Source organism: Colobus angolensis, unplaced genomic scaffold, assembly GCF_000951035.1.
Source record: "Colobus angolensis palliatus isolate OR3802 unplaced genomic scaffold, Cang.pa_1.0 Scaffold57, whole genome shotgun sequence".
NCBI classification, from domain to species: Eukaryota; Metazoa; Chordata; class Mammalia; order Primates; family Cercopithecidae; genus Colobus; species Colobus angolensis.
The window spans coordinates 2,837,839-2,854,053 of NW_012119265.1; the positions used below are offsets into that span (position 1 = coordinate 2,837,839).

Here is a 16,215-nt window from a genome sequence, read left to right on the forward strand (position 1 = left end):
TAATAAAACTCAGGTCTTCCATATAGCCAGCTCTGTGTGAATTAAAAATTCTTTATTGCAGTTCTCCTGTCTTAATAAATTGGCTCTGTCTGGGCAGCAGGCAAGGACAACCCATTGCGTGGTTACAAGAATGCGCCCATGCTCAGAGGCTAAGTGCTTACAAATGCTTCTTGCTGCTGAAAAGTGAAAAGGACAAAAAGACAATAGGTATTATTTAGTGAAATTTAAGAGCTGGCTGTTTGAGTAGGTTAAGTGGCCAAATTTGATAAATAAGGAAGATATAAATGTTCCCATGCTTGGGCCAATTCTCCTTGTGAAATTCTTTTTTTTTTTTTTTGAGACGGAGTCTCGCTCTGTTGCCCGGGCTGGAGTGCAGTGGCCGGATCTCAGCTCACTGCAAGCTCCGCCTCCCTGGTTCACGCCATTCTCCTGCCTCAGCCTCCCGAGTAGCTGGGACTACAGGCGCCCGCCATCTCGCCCAGCTAGATTTTTGTATTTTTTAGTAGAGACGGGGTTTCACCGTGTTAGCCAGGATGGTCTCGATCTCCTGACCTCGTGATCAATTCTTAAAGACAGGAAGGCATAAACTACTCCTTTCACAATCATAACAAATTGTGACTTACAACATACCCAATCACAGGAAGTGCATGGCAAACTCTAAAAACTATGTTATTAGTGATTTGTATTCATTCAGTAGACACCTATTAAACACATACCATATAGTACAGTTGGTAATAAAGGTAGGATGGGTTGTCAATGGGTGTTTAATACATAAACTATATTAAAAAAAAAACTATATTCAAAAAAAACCCTTCAATTTGATTTCTTAGGAAGTACGCAGCTCTCCTAACTTCTAATTCTCTCTTTGAAAGCAAGAGTTCATCGTTTGAAATAGCTCTCTCTGTCCCTACTATTGTTTACTGACATTTTCTACATTTTAGCATCAGACCAAGTTTTTAAAATTTTTATAACTTGATTATCTTCTCCTTCCACCAAGCTGCCAAATGACTCTTGTTTATTTTGCCTCTCAGTTTGTCCAGATAAAGTTTATGGCTCACACAAATCTAGCCAGGTAGATACCAGTAACTCCAAAGGGGGAAAGAGGTGAGTAAAAAAAGAAAAGCTGGAAGTCTTTTAATGTTAACATTTTATTTAAACCAGTACAAGCACCATGCTTAACAAAAGACTGTCCAAAATAAACATGCAATATGAACTAGCAGAGACTGAAACCACAGCTTAAGAAGTTGTGCCAGTTGTTGGTTTTGTTAAATGATGACAGAGAACTGTTAAAATTCACAAGACTAAACCATTAATGTTTCAAGCCTCCTGAATGAGATTATATTGGACCATCTAAATCAGTGGGAACTGCCCTGGGATGTTAACGATCTCAAACAATATTCAAGTAATTATATGTATATGAATTATATTCCAAAAAGCAAGAAAATACAATTTCTATCACAAGTTTACTGTATATGAGCACTGATTTGAAATGTCAAATGGCATAATAAAAACAAATTTCTCAAGAATATTCAGCTTGGGACCATTGGTTTTAAGTGGTCTAGAAGATTATTACATTCTTCCAGAAATACAAAATAAGATTCGTCCAGAAATGTTTGAAACACATCCTCACAAAAGTTGTAATGGCTCAAACTCTATAGATTCCAGTATTATCAGTCTATTGAACAAATAGGGAAAGCAACCATAGTAAGAATACTTCAATTGATAGAATACGAGTTACTCTCTACTTCCACCAAATATCAGCATTTAAACTCTTATGAAAATATCTATTCATCACTAGTCCACATATGGATTAATGACATTGCTCAGGTTTTAAAAGTAGTCCAAACATTTTTTTAAGTACACCTTCCTTAATATCTATATGGGTTGGGGGGAAACAGCCAAATTTAATTTGGCAATAAACTCCCCTAACAGGAAATTTTTAGCTAAAGTGTCAGACAAGGATACAGTTTATGGCTACATTTGACTCCTGAAAATAGGAGATAAAAAGGGAGGGAAAAGTGCTGACACACATTTTGCTACACAGATTTAGTAACGACAGTAAAAAATTTAGCAACACGCTCTTAAACAAGAGTATGTTTAACTGCACTAGGCATTTAGTAAACTTTTAGAACTAGACAATTTGAACATTTATTTTAGAAGTCAATTAAACACAGTCAACCAACTTTTTTCCTAATATAATTGCATCAGTACCAGAACAAAGTGATCACTATTCAAAACTCAGACATTTTGGAATTTCAGCATAGTAACCTGAGAAGTTTTCTTCGTATGTTTTTTGTTGTCATGGAAACCATACTAAATAATACTGTGATTACCAGTTGGTTCTACTTTGACATTAGATGCTACGCAGAACTTATGCAGGGCCAACAATTTCAAAACTGACTTAGAAGACCACAAAGGAGGGTCCCAGGAAAAAAGCTGCCGCCAAAATGGATTAAGTTTTAAGGCTGAATGGGAATAGTTGTACTAGAAAGATACGGAATGTAAAAACTGCAATTATGAAATACGGAGTTATTATTTGGGAAACGGCAGAAAAAGACACTAAATAGGAAACATACTTGAAAAGAACAATGCAAAATTTAGTAAGATGAAAGGGAAATCTATACAAATGTTTGAGCACACTTTAGAGCATGGGATTTGTAAAATCTCCTCATAGAACAGATGGAATAAAAATGTCCTACTGATCCTCTAACCTCAATCCGTTGTCTTGCAAAAAAACATATTATTAATTAGGAGTCAGACAAGCTCAAAAAAGCATGGTTTATCACAGCTCTTTGCTCCTGTTAAAGAGAGTAGGGGAACTAAGAGTTCTAGTGTATGGCAGGTCAACATTATCTGACATTATGGAGTACTTCTAAATTTAAAAACAAACAAAAACTAAAACACGCAAGACAAAATAAGGAACTTCATTAAAAAATACATTCTTGCAGCACTAGTTTCTCTTATTGCTGCAAATCAGGTGAAACAAAACCTCATTTCCTTCATTCAAAAACATTAAAAACACTCTCCACTCACTTGGATTACATTTGCATTTCTACAGAATTATATACATGTTACTCTCCAATATCAAAATACCTGTTTAAAGAATTCTTAAACTTCCTGGGTGAGTTTTCTCTCTCTCTGGATATTGGAAAAAAGAATCTTTTCCCTCCAAGAACCAAAACAAACACCTACTCTAGCACTTCCTCATCTCCAACTTTCTATTGCTTCCTGACTTCTAAATTAGTGAAGCCAAACAGTGTTGGGAACAGAAGATGTTCTATTCAATATCGCGAAAATTCCAACTATCTTTACTTCTCACAGAAACCTCAAAAATAAAATGCAAAGAACATATGAATGGAAAACATGCCAAAATTTAAATTTTGCTAGTTTTGAGATGACTAAGATATTCTTAATATAAGAATACACTCACCAAGTTTGGTTAGTCTTTAGAGTCTCTAGACCTATTATCAAATTCATGTTCAATGGTTACTTATGTATTTGTTTTTACAAGTATGCCAAATATCAGAATCCTTGCTTTATGCCAAGAGTACCATCATCTAACAAAACTGGTTTAGTTAACTATTCAGGCATCCAGTTCAGAATATCTTCTGATATTTAGGCTATAAGATGTGATTGCTATTGAAGTGTTAATGTTATTAACTATGGCCAAAGTTTCAAGATAATTTTTTCCTATGGCACAAAACTAATCACGAGTATACCCAAAATTATAACTCTCGACTGCCATATATTCACCAATGCAAGCAGATAGTTGGAATTTTTAAAATATGAAGTTGATTTTATTACAAATTTCAGATATACACATTAGAAAATTATTTTATTTGGACCCTTTAAAAAAGTTATTATTTTCACCAAATCTGGAATACTGGCAGTGTAAAAGTCTTAAACTAACTTTAAAGCTAACAAATCAAAGGCACAGTATTAACGCATTTAAAATAATTAGTGTTCACAGGACATTAAGAAGTGCTTTATAAATAAAGTGTTATTAACCTAGATTCAAAACTGTCTAGAAATGACATAAAAGGAATGAAGCCCTTGATTATTACAACTCACTGATTTCTAAGACTAAGATGCTATTTTCCATAAGGAGAAAAGCTAACAGTCATAATTCTATCTTAAAATCTAACTCCCTGACCTTAAAACTGAGTGATTGATGAACATAGTTTCTAGACTTGATTAAAAAGATACAGGAAACCAAAGAAGATACAGAATTCATCAATGTACTTGTAATGCAGGTTACACGAAATTATTTCATGGCTCAATACTGGGTCACCCAATTCTTTGACCCCAAATGAATTTCAATGATTTGACAAGTGATAATATGCTATTTTCATAAATAAACTGCTAATATCCAGTATTTGTCAAAAGGAGGCAACTGTTGTCTCTCACAATCTAATATATCCACTTTCCAATGATGTCTGTAAATAGTAACAAATTCTGAACCATAAGTTACAGAAATTAGTCACAAGAGTGCAAAAAGTCCCTGGAGAAAAGTAGTCCACCTAACAATTACCAATATAAGGAAACACTTTACAAAGTTTCATTACTATGAAGATGATTTCCTCTTTGTTCAAACTTTGCACAAATGAAGAATTTTTCTTTACTGCAGGAAACAAACTGTAAGTAACAGTGCATTTTTTAGGCATAAATAAGTATTTATGTCTGGTTCCAGTACGGTCAGGTTAATACATAAATACTTTAGAAACACAGAAGTTCACATTAGTGGAAAAATCCAAGTTTCTCACGTAACCATTCTTCAGTTAGGTCTTCAGTATTTCTTATTTCAAACACCTTTAAAAAAAAAATTAGGTCATACTTTGACATTCCAAAAAAAAAAAAGGGGCAAATATTTGAGGTTTTTTTTATATATTAAAAAAATATTTTTTTATATATTTGAGTATTATATCCCAAATTATTTTTGGTTATATATTTGAGTATTAAATACCAAATTCTGCTTGCTTTCATATTGTTTATGACTTAACCTGTATAAATCAGATATACCTTTTAGGTAGTACTTCACTTATTTTAAATGCTAAGTACTCAGTTACCAAAGTACAGCCATCAAGACAGCATTAAACCAAAACTCTCTCAAAAGCACAAATCCACAAATAGTTTAAAAGAGCAGTTCTGTAAATCTTATCTCCCAGAAGACATCCCAAGTATACACAACTAAAATCAATCTAGTTAGGAACTGAGGAACATACGCTGGTATTCCGGAGTCTGAATGTCAAATGGAAATATTGGATGGAGATCAGTCACAAATCTCTATCAAGAATCTGAGTCAGGCCCAGAAAGTATAATGGCTATAGAAAAGCAATGTATTACAGCAGAAAGGATGGGATTTGGAGCCAGATGTGAATCCTAAATCCTAGACAGAGCTAAATCCTAGCTCTAAATTTACTGTTATGCAACCCTGAGCAAGTCATTCATCCGCTAGGTCTGTTTTCCTATCTACAGAATACCTCACAGGGCTGTTGTAAGGATTCAATGAGATTATCTGTGAAAGTAACTTGTAAACTGTAATGTCTCAACTTCAGCACTGTAGGGCATTACCAGGATTAGAACAGACTTGAGGCTGGTAACAGCTCCTTCTTAACTGCCCAAACCGTCAGAGCAACTCCAGTGCTCCTGTGTTACAAATTAGGAAAAAGTAACGTCTATAAAGCAGTGGTAACAATCACATGGGCTAAGGGGAAACAGCAGAGGGCACTTAAAGGCATTCCAGAGTTGATTATTAAGCACCCAAGGGGAAAATACTGATGCTGTTCTTAAAATAAAACTTGAAAGGAAATATTGTCTGACCCAGTTTTAGCAATATAATATTCTATTTCAAAACCTTACATGCATATACCTTTTCAACTCAAACTAATATGTGGAAGTTAAACAAAGTTTGAGAGCCAAGTACCTCTCTTACCTTTAACTTTCAAAAATACCATAAAATAAGGACATGTTAAATCTTAAAGCAAGTTCTCATATAAAACAGAATGTTCTAACTTTATTAATATTCTTAACAATTTTATATTTGGAAAAATACAATTAACTGCATAATACTGAATTTCAGCACAGAACGTGGTTCATTTTAGGCTATGGTAAAGGGTTCCGAGAAACTTCAATGCTGACCTTTATCTATTAGAAATTACCTTATGGCAGATAAAATAACTTTCAATAGATTTAACAGTTACAGTGGCTTTCTAAAACTGCCTATATTTTGAATGTGATTTCTTCCAATCAACTTACTCAAAAAATACACTTTGGTTCAAATGCTTCTATCTTGTTCTATTTCCAGTTAACAAAAAGCTTTGGCTAACTTACTAATCTGGTCTAAATAACCTTCACCTGCATAAAAAATACTCCTTTAGACTATTTTAGCTATTGCTTTATAGCCTAAAGGAAAATACTGTCTCAACAAGTCAAATATAAATACCACCTTGGTTAGTTCAGCTGTCTGGACTAGCTTATTCTTACTCCCAGCATACATCATCTGTTGTTCAGGCTTACATCCTGGAAAAGAGAGATTAGTGTAGAAATGAGACATAGATTTTGAGAAAGTTATGGGTTATCATTATTTTTATTTTTTAAAATGACACATTTAGGATTTCCTTTGCTACTGAGTTTACAGAATGTATATGTGTTGCATTTTGAGTCTTACATTGCACACTGCCTACAGAAAGAGACAGTTAAGTTATAAATAAACAAGAACAAGTCTACAGGTTGGCAAAAATAAAGATTCTAGACATTTGTAGATCCTGACTTTTAGAGCCCTGCAAACAATTAAAAACTTTCTGCACTATCTTAACTTTAACACTAAATATCAAGATAAATTTTATGGATGACTAAAATACACAAGGTTTTGGGATGGTAGCGGACCAGTAGGGCAGGGAGATCTGCTCTGACAAAAGCTTCCCTCTGCTGATATATTAAGTTAAAAATATACTGCAGTATATTTTGAGTGCTAAGTAAATTATACAAATTATAAAGTTTGGAGAATAGCTCAGTGAGTGCAGTTTTTATTGTGGGCCTGAACAGTGGTGACAGAAGTTCTGGTGATAATGAATTCCTTAAATACCAGTAACCCATTTTAATACCCAATGTAAATTACTCTAGGACCATTCTCAAGATTATAAGCATATCACTGTTAACTACTATTTAAAAGAAACACAAATACATACAATTATATGTGAAGTTCACATTTTTATAAGATTAAAATATAAAAAGAAAATACTTCTGATATATTAAAATGTCATCAAGTTTCAAAATCCTTAAAATATATGTGTGATTTGAGTCAACAATTACATGTCTAGAAATTTATCCTAAGAAAATAAGTTCTAAGAGATGATGCTTCGTTCTTTCTAGGGATGCATGCACACAGGCACATGGACACACACAGACACAGACCCTCCTCAATTTAGGTTATTCAACACTGTCCATCTTTAAAAACAGCATAAAATTTGTCTAGTATAAAATGGCTTAATTGGATCCAAGTCAAATATGTGTTATTTAAAGAAATTCACTTACCAACAGGACTGGAGAAAATAAAGCACAGAGGATATGAAACTCTTCCATCATCATGTTGATATTTATAACTATACACAATGAAGGTTTTTCTCAAGTTAAAGAAACTAAAGTTACTGCTCTGAGACAGGTATTTACCAACACCTGGGGAGCTACTGAGCTGCAAGTTTCTGTCCTATTCTTTTAGACCACACCTTTATTACTATCTTTCCACAAAATTAAATGGGTCCCAAGGATAAGTTATAAAATCACATAATCTCTCAAAAAAAAAAATAACTTTTTAAAGTACAGGTTTAATACAGATTATTTTCTTCTCAATTTTTATTGTACACATGTTATAATAAAGGAAATAGTTTAAAAAAGAAAATTATTCATCCCATGAATAAACCAACTTTTCATTTTTCCTAGTCTAGTATACTCATACATATTTTAATTTGGCTGTGATCATGACACAGAAGGATACTTTTAGATGTTTAACAAATGAGCTCACAAACAGGTCTGATCACTAAAGAATAAATCTTTTAAAGCACTAAGAAAAGGATATCGAGGTTGTCGTTCAGGTAGTTCATCTTTAAGTTCATCTGGTGAAATGCCCTGGTACCACAGAGAAAAGCAACTTTTAAACATTTTCTTACCCATAAGTCCTTAAGAGATACACCAAGCACCCATTCTACTAACAGTTATACATTTATTACCATATGCTACAAAATAAAAGTTTATCTTACTAAATTATACATAAACTCGGGTTACTAAATTCTCAATCCAATCAAAGCCTCCTTCTGTCCACTTGGTCTAGCTCTATTAACTAAATATGGGGCTGGGAGGCACAGATTGTATGCTTATGTTCCAGCTGTCAGGAAATACAGAATGACATAAGCCAGTATCTTAGCAGTAAGAAACAATGTCTGATTTCAGAAAAAAGAACTCAATTCTTTTTACTCTAGTTACTTAATTTGACAAACTAGATATTTAAATTGTAGGGTTTTAGGTTTTATGTACTAGTCAAGCAACTTAGAAGCAACTTACAAAGTTGACTCACTTCTTACTCGGTATACAACCCCAACTTATACCACTTATTACACTGGACTTCACTAATGCTTTTAAAGAAGGTAGTTAAATTAGCAATATAACATACTACACAATTAGCACATGCTTTTATGCATAATGAGCATGTATTTAAAGGAGGTTCAAAACTCGTTTTAGAAGCACATGTAACTAATATAGCATCTTTTGAGAAATAATAATTACTTAACTAGAAAATTGTATTTAGTTCATTGAACAAACCTCAAGCTCCTCATCCAGTACCACCAGGCGTTTATCCTTGTCAATCTTCACTAAAATAAAAATCAATTATGAGTAAGCTGGGATTCTAATGTGACCTTGATCTACCCAACCCACACAATCTCAGCCTTTTTTTCAGACATCTAAAATTAAAACATCAAGAAACACAAGCATAAAACTCACTCACAGTTTTAGTTTATGGTTTATTAGCTAGCTTTGCTTTTCAAGCAGTCAGCTTTTAAAAGCTTTTACCCATAATTCCCAGTACCTAATTTGCTTATTTAGAACTTTATGTTAGTTTCTTATATTTCCTGTGTATATGAAGAACTTTGTAACTCAAATGCAACTTCTAGATAATAAGGTCTATATGCAACATGGTCAGAACTGCAAGCCTGAAAGGATAACTGTACCTGAGACCATGATATGCAACATGGTCAGAACTGCAAGGGAAAAAGTGCCTGATCAGGGATTAAAATAGAGAAACCTCAAAATTCCTGGCTTCTCCAAGGTCAGGATTTCATGGCACAGTATCATCATTCTGAGAAAGTGAATAACCAAATAGAAGTGATAGATACTTTCAAATATATCTAATGTAATCCAAAGCTAAATCAAAATAAGTTTAGATACTCTATGCCTCTGTTCTTTCCTGGTGGTTTGGCAAAGTTGACCATGTTTGGTTTTGCACCAATTTCATAGTAAATCTTGTGAGATATAATATAATCTCAAATAGTTTCAGCTTTTGCAGTAAAATAGCACTAACACACATTTTCACTTTGATTTTTTTTTCACTTTTAAGAACCATATGTCAACATTGTAGTATTTATTTGTAATGAAATCAGAATTCATGACAAGTTGTCATGACCTCTGATTATATCAGATCTGCCAGATGCATCTCTGTTAAGCATGGTCTCTAGAGTTTTACATTTTCACCCCCTCATCCTTTCCTCATCTTTCTAAATCACTACCTACATATTAAATACTGCCTATGAATACAAGGGAAATCTGCATAATGTCAGATATAGCTCACAGTGGGAGAAGCAATATGCAAATCACTTTTTCCATTTTCAGAAGACAGTGCCAGTGCCACTTAAAAGTACTCTTCCTGAAACCAGAGTTCAAGTCTACAACTGGAATAATGCCAAAAGTCACTCTGCACACACTGCTGAACTTTGTCATTTTAGGTGTAGGCAAAGGTTTCTTTTGAGGACGAATGGCCAGGCTATTTTTAGTCCCCCAAGAAGGATGGGTTGGATGGGTCACTGCAAATGGGAATCCTCATTACCCAAGGACCAAGACGACCGCCTTCTTCAGAGCTGTACAGGCAGCTGAGAAAAGGACTATGGGGGAGGTGGGACAATCCACCTCTGTTCTGTGACATTAGAATTAGCTGTTACTTATTTTTTAAAGTGATCTAAAGGTGGTGGTGGGGAAATGAAACAGAGGAAGTAACATTGCTTTCTAAGGGTTCAGTTCATGCAATGTAGCTACAAGATTAAAAACAAATTAAGACCATGTAACTTTGAGGCAATCACTTTTAGCTTACTTATAATAGCAGCATTGTTCGTTTCTTTGCGAAAACGAAACTTTCTCAGCTTTTCCACTAAATCTTCAGCAACATCACAAACAACCAAAGACTCACTCTATAAAAGAAAAAAAAACACATATAAAATGCCATGACTTCAATATATGTACATGTTAAAGTTATGAAACCTAATACCTTTATAATGCATGCTGACATTCACAAATGTCAATTAAGTGAAAGTATTAAAGTGAAATACACGAACACTTAAAAAAACTTTAAAATCAACCAACCTTCGGATCTACACTGCTTAATCCTACATATCTGTTCATCTCATATATGTAAGGTATACTTTAACTTTCTCTTTGGCTAATGAATGTCTCAAAAACCAGACACATAATAATGTGCAATGTCATCAGAATTGGAGAGGAAGGCAAGAATATGAGGAAAGTCAAGAATCACTGTCTGCTGTTAGAAAGGAAGTCAAGCATACTATTTTTATACAGTGAAGGAAGAACAAGAAAATAATCTGATTATACTTAGAATTAATAAATTATTTTCTGTCCTTACAATTACAGAGGAAAAAAACAATTCAAGCAACATAAGTGTTAAAAACCCCATAAGAGTGAAGACCAATAATATTTTACATTATAATTAAATGATTATGGAGATATAAAAAGGAGCTACTAAGAATGTGCAAAAGAAATAAAAGCAGAGACAAAAAAAACATTGCAATTGATACCACAGAAATACAAAGAATCATTAGAGACCATTATGAACACTATACTCTAACAAAATGGAAAACCTGGAAGCAATGGATAAATTCTTGGACACACACAATCTACCAAGACTGAACCATGAAGAAACAGAAAAACCTGAACGAACCAATAATGAGGAACGAGACTGACACAGCAATAAAGTCTCCCATCAAAGAAAAACTCAGTATCTGACAGCTTCACTGCTGAATTCTACCAAAGATTTAAAACACCACTTCTACTCAAACTATTCAAAAAAACTGAAGGGGAGAACATACCTCCAAGCTCATTCTACAAGAACACCATTACCCTGATACCACAACCAGAGAAGTATACAACAAAAAAAGAAAACTATAGGTCAATATCCTTGATGAACAGAGATACAAAAATCCTTAACAAAATACTAGAAAACCAGATTCAACAACACATTAAAAAGATCATTCACCATGATCAAGTGGAATTTGTCCCAGGGATGTAAGAATGGTTCAACACGGCCAAATCAATAAATGTGATATATTACATTAACAGAATAAGAAAAATCATATCATTTCAAGAGATGCTGAAAAAACCATCCTTTCATGATAAAAACCCTCAACAAATTGGGTATAGAAAGAACACACCTCAAAACTAAAAATAAAGGCCATATATGACAAAGCCATAGCTGACTGCACACTAAATGGGGAAAAACTGAAAGCCTTTCCTCTAAGTTCTGGAGTAAGACAAGGATGCCCAATTGTACCACTTTTATTCAACATAGTACTGGGAGTCCTAGCCAGAGCAGTTAGGGATGAGAAAGAAATAAAAGACATCCAAGTTAGAAAAAAAGAAGTCAAATTATCCTTGTTTACGAAAACATGATCTTATATTTAGAAAAAGCTAAAGACTCCATTAAAAAAAAAAAAACCGTTAGAGCTGATAAACGAATTCAGTAAAGTTTAGGATACAAAATCAACATACAAAAATCAGTAGCATTTGTATACAACAACAGGAAACAATCTGAAAAAGAAATCACGAAAGCAATCTCATTTACAATAGCTATAAAAAATCTAGGAATAAATTTAACCAAAGAAGTGACAGATCTCTACAATGAAAATTATAAAACACTGATGAAAGAAATTGAAGAGAACATACAAAAATGGAAAGATATTCCAAGCTCATAGATTACAAGACATAATATTGTTAAAATGTCCATACTAACCCAAAGTGATCTACAGATTCAAGGCAATCCCCATCAAAATAGCAATGACATTCTTAACAGAAGGAGAGAAAAGATCCTAAAATTTTTAAGGAACCACAAAAGACTGTGAATAGCCAAAGCAACCCTGAGCAAAAAGAACAAAGCTGGAGGCATTGCAGTACTTCAAAATATACTACAAAACAGTAGTTACCAAAACAGCATGCTCCTGGCATAAAACCAGACACACAGGCCAATGAAACAGAATAGAAAACTCAGAAGTAAATCCACACATTTATAGCCAACTCATTTTGGACAAAAATACCAAAAACATACACTGGGGAAAAGACACTCTCTCCAATAAATGGTGCTGGGAAAACCAGATAGCTACATGCAGCATAAAACCAGACCTCAGGCTGGGCGCGGAGGTTGAGGCGGGCAGATCATGAGGTCAGGAGTTCGAGACCAGCCTGGCTAACATGGTGAAACCCCGTCTCTACTAAAAATACAAAAATTAGCTGGGCATGGTGGCTGGCGCCTGTAATCCCAGCCACTCGGGAGGCTGAGGCCAGAGAATCGCTTGAACACGGGATGCAGAGGTTGCAGTGAGAGCCGAGATCGTACCACTGCACTCCAGCCTGGAGACAAAGCGAGACTCCATCTCAAAAACAAAAACAAAAAAACAAAACAAACAGACTGCAACTCTCAGCATACATAAAAATCAAATCAAAACGGGTTAAAGACTTAAATGTAAGACCTGAAACTACAAAACCACTAGAAAAAAAACATTGGGCAATTGCTTCAGGACACTGGTCTGAACAGATTTTTTTGAGTAAGATCTCAAAAGCACAGACAATTAAAGCAAAACAGACAAATGAGGTCATATCAAGCTAAAAAGCTTCTGAGAGGAAAGAAAACAATCAACAGAGTGAAGAGACAACCTACAGAATGGGAGAAAATAACTGCAAATTCTCCACTCAACAAGGGATTAATAACCAGAATATGTAAGGATCTCAAACAACTCAATAGCCAAAAAATTCCCATTTAGTCCTAATAATAGTTAACATGTATCAAACCCTATGAGAGAAACACTGTTATATCCTTTACATAGATTTCCCTTTATGCTCAAAACAATCTCACGAAACAGATACTATTATTACTCCCATTTTGCAAGAAACAAAGGTTTAGAGAGGTTAAGTCTCTTTCCCCAATTACACAGCTAGTGGAGCCAGGATTCAACCCAGGCAGCCTATCTTAACTCACTCTCTTAATCACTACAAAGGAAGTGGTGACAGATTGGATACTGGGGTTGGGGGTGGGGTGTGAGTAAGCAAAAAAAAAAAAAAAAAGGGGGGGGGTTACCAAGATAACTCCTAGGCTTCTGGCTTGTATAACAGATTGTCTTGTATAACACACAGAAGACCAGGTTTGAGGAGAAAGGGCATGAGTCCTACTTTGGACAAACTGAGGTGGCTCTGAAGTGCCCAAGTGGAGGAAAAGCTTCCCAGGGAATGGTAACTAAATATTGAAATATCAATATATAGATCTGAGGCCGGGCGCGGTGGCTCACGTCTGTAATCTCAACACTTTGGGAGGCCAAGGCAGGTGGATCACTTGAGGTCAGGAGTTCCAGACCAGCTTGACCAACATGGTGAAACCCTGTCTCTACTAAAAATACAAAATTAGGGCCGGGAGAGGTGGCTTACACCTGTAATCCCAGCACTTTGGGAGGCCGAGGTGGGCGGATCACGAGGTCAGGAGATCAAGACCATCCTGGCTAACAAGGTGAAACCCTGTCTCTACTAAAAATACAAAAACAAAATTAGCCGGGCGTGGTGGCGGGAGCCTGTAGTCCCAGTTACTCGGGAGCTGAGGCGGGAGAATGGCGTGAACCCAGGAGGAGTTTGCAGTGAACCGAGATCGCGCCACTATACTCCAGCATGGGCGACAGAGCGAGACTCCCATCTCAAAAAAACGAACAAACAAAAAACAAAACAAAATTAGCTGGGCGTGGTGGCACATGCCTGTAATCCCAGCTTGAACCCGGGAGGCGGAGGTTGCAAGGGGCCGAGATCGCTCCATTGCACTCCAGCCTGGGCAACAAGAGTGAAACTCTGTCTCAAAAAAAAAAAAAAAAAGTACATACAGATCTGGATTGGATCTCAGAAGCAAGGTCTTCTGAGCTGTAAATTCACAAGTCATCTGAATATAGGTGTTAACTGAAGCCATAGTTTAGGATAAAGGATATATAATGGAAAATGAAGGATTAGGATGAAGCCTGAGACTCCTTCGAGCATTGTCCAGGGTAAGGAGAATAGTCTGCAAGGGAAATAGACCAACAGGAGAAGCAGGAGCTCTGTATCCCAGAAGCCAAGGGGGAAGAATGAAGGAAGGAAATGCTTCAAAAACAAGAGAGTGTAACACTCTGGAATGCAGCTGAAAGGTCAGAGAAGATGAAAACTGAAAAGAATCCATTCGATTCAGTGACCATGACAAGATCTATTCGATGAAAGTGGGTTGAGAATTGAGTGGACGGGCAGAGAGCAGTGTTTTGTTGTTTCTAATGAAATTTACGCATATTAAAAAACCTAATGGGATGGATCCAAACGATCCTTGATGGCGATTTATTTAATTCTCCACTTTATTTTTATGCTTGGGGTCCATCCCATGTAAGAACAGAAGCCAGAGCCCCCAGAACCAACAAAACTAAAGCTTTTGACAATTACTTTAAGCCCAGCGCCAAAGCTTTTTGGGTCGAAAGGTTTCCAACTGCCATAGGAAAGCAAAGATAAGGAGAAATCCTCTGTAGGAGGCTAGGGAAAGGAGCAGACAGAAAAAGCTAAGGTGAGGCCGAGAGAATTCAATTAGAATTCGAGTCCTCCCCCAAAACGCCGCCAGGTGGAAGATGCTCGAGGCCCACCAACCCCTGGAACCTGGCCACGGCCCTGGCAGGGAAAGCGGGATTTGGGGGAGCCCTCCGATGGGACAGACTCCTTTCCCTCCAATCTACAGCTCAGAAGCTGAAGCCCTCCATCCCGAAGGGCCTTCGAGGGGCCTCCCCAACCCCCCTGCTCGCGGAAGCACCCTAGTCCCATGGCCAGCTGGGCGGGTCCACCCCGGGCCCGGCTGGAGGATGCTGCCCTGAGGCGCGGCGGCGGAGGCCAAGTACTCTAGCTGAGGGCAGTGGCCAGCCGCTGGGGCGGAAGCGGCCGCCGCTCGCTCCCGGGTGCTGCCCGCCGCCGCCGGCTCCGGAAACCGGGAAAGCCCAGCAGGTCGGCTCGCCCAGCCCTCCGGCCCCCGCCCTCCCAGCGGCAACTCACCATTTTCCTTCCGGCCGTCAGGGACCTGTCGCCTTCACTCGGGCGCCTTTAAGAATGGCACGGTGGCCGCCTCCCTTCCTGCCCCAGCGCCTGGCCCAGTCGCCCCCACCTATCAACGCGGCCTCAGCGGGCCGGCACGTGACGGCGGACGGCAGGAGGCGCGGCTCAAAATTATCCAGGATGCGAGCGCCTGATTTTTCTTTTTTTTTTTTTCCCCCCCCTGCGCCCTCTACAGGAGGATGCTCTGCCTGGCTGCAAGTGAGAAACAAACCCAAGGTGCATACTTAAAAGTCATGCCAGTTATCCGGACCTTATTAACAGTCTTCAAGCTCTGAGAGCATGTTCATGGTGACATCAGTGTTTTCAATGGTAAATGTGTGTACTGACCGCAGCCTACCTTCCAAATTTGATCTCCTTCAAATCTAGGCACAACTCCTTTCCTACCACCCTCTCCAGAACCCCACCTCTGACCATTGCTGCCTTCCAGGACTTAGTTAACATCTCTCTCTCTCTCTCTCTCTCTCTCTCTCTCTCTCTCTTTCTCTCCCCCCTTCCCTCTCCCACTGTCTCCCTCTTTCTCCCCCCACTCCCTCTCCCATTCTCTCTCTCTCCCTCCCCCTTTCTCTCTCTCTTTCT

At 37.2% G+C, this 16,215-nt stretch overlaps 1 protein-coding gene across 3 annotated transcripts; it reads right to left on the reverse strand.

The window, feature by feature from the left end:
* Positions 1–1,132: 1,132 nt before the first annotated feature.
* On the reverse strand, positions 1,133–15,839 carry GMFB (glia maturation factor, beta). 3 transcript variants are annotated; one of them, XR_001004002.1, is made up of 8 exons: positions 15,580–15,839; positions 10,355–10,451; positions 8,815–8,864; positions 8,075–8,124; positions 7,534–7,616; positions 6,446–6,519; positions 4,595–4,809; positions 4,450–4,546 (listed from the first exon to the last, which is right to left on the reverse strand). XR_001004002.1 is itself a non-coding variant. In XM_011961833.1 (7 exons), exons 1-7 carry the CDS (start codon positions 15,580–15,582, stop codon positions 4,738–4,740), a joined length of 429 nt encoding a protein of 142 aa, XP_011817223.1. In that variant the 5' UTR covers positions 15,583–15,839; the 3' UTR covers positions 1,133–4,737. The 3 variants fall into 3 exon arrangements, 2 of the variants coding, with proteins under 2 accessions (XP_011817223.1, XP_011817224.1); XM_011961833.1 differs by having other exon boundaries at positions 1,133–4,809; XM_011961834.1 differs by lacking the exon at positions 15,580–15,839 and adding an exon at positions 15,344–15,510 and having other exon boundaries at positions 1,133–4,809.
* Positions 15,840–16,215: the final 376 nt, after the last annotated feature.

Excerpts from the sequence above, each read along its gene's own strand:
- GMFB (XM_011961833.1), bottom strand. Across the intron at positions 8,865-10,354 it reads GAACAATGCTGCTATTATAA|TGAAGATTGACAAGGATAAA; the intron begins GTAAGCTAAAAG and ends TTTTTATTTTAG. Across the intron at positions 6,520-7,533 it reads TATTTTCTCCAGTCCTGTTG|GATGTAAGCCTGAACAACAG; the intron begins GTAAGTGAATTT and ends TCTCTTTTCCAG.